Raw genomic sequence first — 7,983 nt, 5'->3', positions numbered from 1 at the left:
TCAGAATTGTTAACAGCATCCCTCTTTTACCCAGAAACTAAAACACTGTAGAGAGGTGATGATAGTCTACCCTTATCTTTTCTTTCTCCATCTGAAGATTCAAAGTGCACTTCTCAGTGTATTGAGCCTTGCAACAAAGGACGTTAAATATGCTATTTTGACTGTATCCTCTACCATTGAGAAAAATAATGCATTTTCTAGAGTATCGTTTTTTTTCCTAACAAACTTTATTCACAATGCATAGCATTATCCTGGTTAAAATGCACAACTTTTCACGGTAGTAAAATTAATAGTATGAACATCAATAGAAGAAAGAAAAATTGAAGGACAGTTTGATCTTTGAAAGTTTCACCAACATATTTTTACTTTCATCTATGGAAATAAAGGAATCTGAAAAAAAACCTTCTCTCAATAAATTGTGACATGTTTACCTAACCTTATATTCACTTGCAAAGAACATTTATGCATATATCTTTTCCCAAGGTCACAGAATTCCTCCTTTTGCTTCTTTATATGGTTTTAATAGAGAAACAAGAATTGAAATTTACTTCAGAAAATTCAGCTCTAACTGTGGTAAGTGTGGAAGTGGAGAATGATGGAGGTGTCTGATAATTGCCTATAATCTTGGCTTGGGCACAGCTAACATCTACGCAAACTCCACCGAAGATGGCATCTCCCAAAGTATATTGTTTTGGGGTCTGTGAGTTAGAAGGTCCAGAGTAGATCACAAACGTAATGAAATAAACTATTAAAATGTACTTTTCACTCAAAGAAGCATGGCACCTTTATTTGCTTTTTATTACTGACAGAGGAAAATCTCAAGTTCTAACTCCAAAAGTTGGCCCAGACTCAGCACAGCTCATCTTAAAAGAAGCAATCCTAGGGAAGGGACCCATAATGTTTGTATCTACAGCATGATAATTCTCAGGATGCTAAACAACTTAAGTTCCATTTCATCTTTTCATAATCTAAATCAATTATCAGACGCACATTAAGGACCATAAGAACGGGTACATGCTTTACAAATATATTCTGCACTTTATTACCTTTAACATATATCAACCTCACTGTGACCTTGAGGGGATATTTATTCCTAGTGAACACTTTAAATTCCCTACTAGGCTTTCCTTGTAAGCATAAATCTAATTTTGCTAATTAAACAGATCTTTAATGGGTCATAGGCAATTAGTTAACCAGTCCCATTCTAAGAGTTCCCATTACGTGCCTAATGCTGTGATGCATGGATTCAATCATGTCTTTACAATTCTGAAATCTTTAGGATTGAAAAAATGTTTTCAAATTTCAGTAATTCGTTGCTGTAAATAGTATTATATGCTTTTTACACAAACCAGCAGCATAAATGCAAATTCCTATTCAAACAAACATTTTATATTTATATTTTATTTTATTTTTAATCTTTTCTTGGATGTGCAGCTCTTGGAGAGTGACAATTTTTAAATGTGTCTAATTTAGCTTATGATTAAGAAATACATGTCAACCTAAAACACGGCAGCTCAGGTTCCTTGAGCTAAAATATCTGTATTTAGTAATTTGACCTTTAGAATGAAAAGATTCAATTGATACACTATGACATGTAGATAGCATAAAAAGATTTTTTTAAAATCTTTTTTCAACAAATGTACAGCCTACCCCCACTCAGGTTTTCAACAACCAATTAGGTATCTGGTAGGCGATGATCTTTACTTCACACATCTTTTTTGAAGGTGGGGACTGCACATGATAAAGTTGGACTCTACACTAGACTTCATTAAAAATACACTCAGAGAAAGGTTAAGTAGTCTTGGGAAAAATGTTTGATGAAAGCACAGTGAACATGGCCACATATCAAATGATCACCTATAGGAAAAACAAACCAGACAGCCTTAAGTGGCCCATCACCAAGAGTGGCCACTTTTTGAGAAGACTGATGGCTAACTTTGTGAGCTTACCTCTAAGGCTGAAAACTGCTAGAGACTTGAACACTACCTGTGAAAACTGAATCCATGAATTTAATTTAAAAGCACACTTGTGACTTTTCAGTATTATTCAGTATTGCTAGGACTGCCTTCTGGAGTAGACATGTTCAGAGTCCTCTAGAAGGGTTTGACTTGAGGATCCTCAGGATGTCCTCTGTGTTGCCAATTCCATTCTCTCACCCATAGGCCAGTGTGGAAATTCCACCACACCCCAGTCTCCTGTTTAGGGCTAAGATTTGTCCTCTGCAGTTATCTTTATTAAAAAGTAAGCACACCCAAGGAGACAGAACACATTAAGCTGCTGCCAATCTCACCCTGATTAGACAATACTAGGAAAGAACCTTTTTTTTTCTTTTATAATTTTACTATTGAGAGTAGGACATAAAAGGAATATGAAACTGAAATTAGAATACAAATTCAGGGATAATTTTGGATCATGCTATCAGGTAGGAGACACACCTCCCAGAAGAAAAGGGGAGGAAGAGAGTTTGGGGGTTTATCTGCAAACAGAAATGGTGCCATAAGAAAGGGAAGGGATTAGTCAGGGAACAGGAAGAGAGACAGGGTCTCTACTTGCCCTGATGGTAGCACATGACCCCTTCTGTTACCATTATTCTTAACCCTGCAATTAGATTGTAAAGTATTTCTGGCCTGGGAGTAAAATCTAAATCAGTTTAATAGGTCCAAGACTTTCACTGAGTCATCTGTTTAGTTACTTTATCTACCATATTCCTGGTTCCCTCATTCCACCCCCAACCCCCTAAGTTTACTTAAACTTTTCCTTTATTTAATACCATACTTTTAATGATGGCACAATAAGGATGTCATTAGCTGGCAGTGTTGTTTGTAGGGTAATGTTATCTGATATAATCCCAGGGTATAGAGACCTGCATCCACTCCTCCCCACCTGCTGCCGATAAGAATTCCACTGGAAAGGTATTAAAAAGTAGTGTGTTTCATTCAACACATAATCAATAAAATGCAAGAGTAAAATCATGACACTCCTTGACATAGTAAAAGCCTTAAAAAGTAACACAGGATATTGTTTTCTAAATACAGCACCTTAAACCTACATTTAATGATCTCTTGCTAAGGTTAAGAGAGTCAAACTCTTGAAATACTTCAAAATCCAAAGGGAATGATGGAGCTTTGTAGAAGTAACAGCCCACTCCAGCTTCTCACATATTCCTTACAAATGAGTCGCTTCCAGGGAAATCACTGGATCCGAAACACTGGAGCTGAGAGTTCCTTCTCCCATTCACCCCCTGCCCCCATCTACACAGGAGCAAGGAGATGGGTGTCCACCCTCAAATGGTTTATTAATCAAAAGTTCTTCAAGCTGCCTAACCAAATGCTGAATTTCCAAAATTCTTTTCTTACCAGAAAAGGAATATGAATTTTGATGTCAACCCCAAAATTTGGGGCTCTTAACATTTTTTTTTCAAAATCACATATAAAAGGTTCTTTATCCCTCTGGCAAATACAAAATAGTTACCCTCAGGGGAAAGGAAAACAATATTTATAGAAGATAAATGATGATGTGATATTAAGATCCTCTGCTGGCTCACTCAAAAGGCTACTGCTTCTTACTCAAGCTGCCACAGGAAATCTATGCTAGTAGGGAGAAAAATTTCCACGGCTCAATGATGAGATAATACCAGTAAGCAATTTATTAAAGAGCCTGCCATCCATCATTGGAATTTGGAACAATAATGATACATTGAAAATAAGTATTCATCCCAAGTTTCTTTTCCTCCTCACAAATTCCTTCAGCTCCAATATCTCTTCAGTAAATTAATAGTATTTTGCTCTTAGTCTTTTTGGAAACAAGCCAAGGAAAGAGAAGGCACCAGCAGCAGCTGTCACAAACCCAATGGTACTTATTGCTCGGCTGGCCTATAAGGAAACAGGAAACAAGCAAAAAACACATCTTATTCTAAAAGCATCTCAGTGTCCTAAACCCCAGCTTTAGCTTGTTTCCTAAACTGAAGACCCATTTTAATGTACAATGGATGAATTTAAAACTCAATGCAAAATCAGAATTCTATATGCAAATGAAATAAATTTATAATTATTATAATTATGACAAAGATAGACATACACATAGGTAGAGATTCCTCATATTTTTATAGCTTCTGAGAGTTTACAAACTCATTATGCCACAATTCCTAATAATTGTCATAGTAAACCTGGGAGGTAGCATTACTCCTGTTTTGTAAAACTTGAGAAGTTAAAAGTGATTTGCCCAAGGGAGGTTGTACCACCAGGATGTTTAGATATAGTTTAGTCTTGAACCATGTGTTCTCCCCTATGAAACCCCTACCCCCTAAACACATACTGGTTTGGTTGATTCTTTATCAAGGTGAATATCGTGTGAGTGTGTGTGTGTGTGTGTGTGTGTGTATTGGTTGAGGGGTGTAGACATGATAAGAAAGTGGGAGCACTCATTCAAGAAGTCTATTAAAAAGATGACAGCATTTGGATGGACCTGTGTGTATGTGTGTGTGTTCCCTGACTTAATGTCTGTTAGGAAAATAATTCAGGGATGTGACTTGAGCTAAATACCTATAGGCTCTTATTTGGTAGATACACTTTCTATTCTGATAAACAAACTTCAAGAGAAGTCAATACTGATGTTAACTATCATGTCAAAAAGTAATTTCTCATGTAGACAAACGAAAATAAACCACTCTCAAGCTCAATTGTCCATAAAGGAGCTCAGACATTTACATCTTTAAGGGTATTAATCATCATCATGATGATGGAACTGATGAATATTCATGGTTTCATGGCACTCAACTAATATCGCCTTCCATCTGCAGTGCAATTTTATGACCCAAAGGTCACATTCAGATACTTCAGAGTCATCAGGTATTCTGAAAACAACAGTTATTCTCTGGGAGTTAAGAATCGGGCTTTCAAATAAAGCCCCAATGCTGGAAAGTGTGACCCAGCTCACACTGGAGCATGCCCTCTGTCTAACCCACAGCCCTCCACCACAGAGCCTGCCACCCCCATATGCCACATAATGTTCCCTCCCTAACTGTGGGTTCCCTATGGGGAACAGGCAGCATGGGTTCTAGCCAGGACAGAGCACAATGGCAAGAGTATTCACTTCATTACATCATCCTGTGGTCTGTAGGGATGAGGCCTATAATTATAACTCCCTGCTCTGTTACCATCCCCAGTTGCCAAGGAGAATGACACTGGCAAACAACTGAAAAATCCTATTTTAATTTACAGTTCTAATTTAATGTATTTAGTTGGTTGGTTATTTCTTTTATTTGTAATTTTTAATTAGTTGCTACCTAAGTTGCTTCCCAGGAGAAAGTCAGAATTCACTATAGCATAGAGCTACCCACATAGCCCATGTGGAGCAAAAGGGGCTGGGAGATACAAGATACCAGACAAAATTCCAAAGAGGGGGCAGAATCAATAATCAGACAGGGAGTAAGGATTATAAACCAAGCCCAAACCTCATGCAATTCCAGGCAGATGCTGAGATTCCAAGGAGGGCTGATACAGGAAAATATGGCAGGCAATGCAAAAACAGGAAGGTGCAATTGGTGTCTTTAAACAGAGATATCAAATGGCAGCAGAGGACAGCCCTGGGAAAATGGCAGGATCCTGTGGGTGGGGTGGCCCCAGCTAGATGCAGTCCTAACTCACTGGGTATCTTTCAGCCACTAGAAACATAACATGTGAGAGAAATCCCATAAATCTAAGAGACCTGGGGAGGGGACAGACAACTTAATCCTAACTCAAAATCCCCTGAGATTGCACAGGCAGGATACAATTATAATAAAGCCACTTCCAGCATGCAGTTTCCCAAATCCCAAACATTTATTTTTTTCAAGTTGCATTCTAAATGGAAAAATCACATGTAATTTGGACAATCCCTTAGAGTTACGTGTAACGGGATCTGACCTGCAAGATTATAAAATCCCAGGATTTTTGTGGTGAGACAGCGTGAACAAGAGCTTTTACTTCATGGCTGATTTAGGATTAGAAGATCACCAAATCCTATCCTGCACACTTCATCCTTTACAGGGCTTTCGGCGGGGGAGGGGGCATGGTAAACACCCTATTCTGAGGATCTATATATACATGCCCAGTGAAATGTTAGCTATAACTGAAGCAGCTGGGTCCAGACATCAGTGGAGCTGGGTCACAGATGACTGTAGGGGTTATCAAAATCCCTCTTCCTCCAAGACTCTAAGGCTGCAGTGCTATGCAAAGAAACACAGTCAGGGTGAACTGTCTGTCAGCTTGTCCAGGCCCATTCAAGGGTGCTGCTATCTTCCACAAAGATAGACACATTTTAATAACTTGTTTAGACTCGAACAGTGAGAAATGTTGATTTTAGGAATTTGTAAAAATAAGGAAAAGACAAGCCACAGGCTGGAAGAAAACACTGGTGAAAAGGCATATTTGATAAAAGATTGTTTTCCAAAATATGCTAAGAACTCTTAAAACTCAACAATATGAAAACAAACAAGCAACCCAATTAAAATTGGGCTAAAGATCTCAAGAGACACGTCACTAAATGTGATATGCAGATAGCAAATAATACATGAAAAGGTGTCCAACATCATACATATTTAAGGAATTGCAAATTAAAACAATGGAGATACAACCATGTACCTATCAGAATGGCTAACCTCCAAAATGCTGACAGGGCCAAATGCTAAAGATGTGGAGCAACAGGAGCTCTCGTTCGTTGCTGGTGGGAATTCAAAATGGTACAGCCACTTTGGAAGACAGCTGGGCAGTTTCTTACAAAACTAAACATACTCTTATCATATGATCCAACAATCATAATACTTGGTGTTTATCCAAATGAGTCAAAAATGTACATCCACAAAAAACCTACACGCAAATGTTTCCAGCAGCTTTTTTCATAATTACTGAAACTGGGAAGCAGCCAAGATGTCCTTCAGTAGGTGAGTGGAAAAATAAACTGTGGTGCATCCAGACAAGGGAATATTATTCAGCAATAAAAAGAAATGAGCAACCAACCATGAAAAGACATGGAAGAATTTTAAGTGCATTTTGCTTAGTATGATTTCAACTATATGACATTCTGGGAAAGATAAACTACAGGGCAGTAAAAAAAAAAAATCAGTGATTGTCAGAGATTTAGAGAAAGAGGGAATGATTAAGCAGAGTATACTGGATGTCATTATACAGTTGTCAAAACCAACAGAATTTACAACATAAAGAGTGAACCCTTATGTTAACTATTTTAGGGGAAGAAAATTTTTTCCTTTACCCATAACAAGTTCTCAGCTGAGGCTCTGTAATAAGAGGAAAGCAAACAGAAGTTTATTAACATGTATATCTCATATACTCATGGGAGAAATTCAGGGAAGAGTAACTCAAAGAGAGAGAACAAACAAAACACAACGTTAGTAAAAGGAAAGGAATCATAAAGATCAGAGCAGAAATAAATGAAATAGAAACAAAGAAAACAATAGCAAAGATCAATAAAACTAAAAGCTGGTTCTTTGAGAAGATAAATAAAATTGTAAATCTTTAGCCAGACTCATCAAGAAAAAGAGGAAGAGGACTCAAATCAATAAAATTAGAAATGAAAAAGGAGAAGTTACAATGGACACCGCAGAAATACAAAGCATCGTAAGAGACTACTACAAGCAACACTATGCTAATAAAATGGGCGACCTGGAAGAAATGGACACATTCTTAGAAAGGTATAACCTTCCAAGACTGAATCAGGAAGAAATAGAAAATATGAACAGACCAATCACAAGTAATAAAATTGAAACTGTGAGTGAAAATCTTCCAACAAACAGAAGTCCAGGACCAGATGGCTTCACAGGTGAATTCTATCAAACATTTAGAGAAGAGCTAACACCCATCCTTCTCAAACTCTTCCAAAAAATTGCAGAGGAAGGAACACTCCCAAACTCATTCTATGAAGCCACCATCACCCTGATACCAAAACCAGACAAAGATACTACAAAAAAAGAAAATTACAGACCAATAT

The 7,983-nt window shown here is 37.5% G+C and overlaps 1 protein-coding gene across 8 annotated transcripts in view; it reads right to left on the bottom strand.

Moving 5' to 3' along the window:
• Positions 1-3,634: 3,634 nt before the first annotated feature.
• The window catches only part of PLAAT1 (phospholipase A and acyltransferase 1), a 21,480-nt gene continuing 17,131 nt past the window's right edge, over positions 3,635-7,983 (bottom strand). For all 8 annotated transcript variants that reach the window (XM_028485466.2, XM_028485595.2, XM_028485820.2 and 5 more), the window contains one exon: positions 3,635-3,872. In XM_028485466.2, the coding sequence (XP_028341267.1) occupies positions 3,771-3,872 (102 nt within the window). In that variant the 3' untranslated portion in view covers positions 3,635-3,770. The remainder of the gene's footprint in view (positions 3,873-7,983) is intronic.

This window comes from Physeter macrocephalus, chromosome 1, assembly GCF_002837175.3.
Source record: "Physeter macrocephalus isolate SW-GA chromosome 1, ASM283717v5, whole genome shotgun sequence".
NCBI lineage: Eukaryota > Metazoa > Chordata > Mammalia > Artiodactyla > Physeteridae > Physeter > Physeter macrocephalus.
This window is presented reverse-complemented; position numbering and strand designations above follow the sequence as displayed.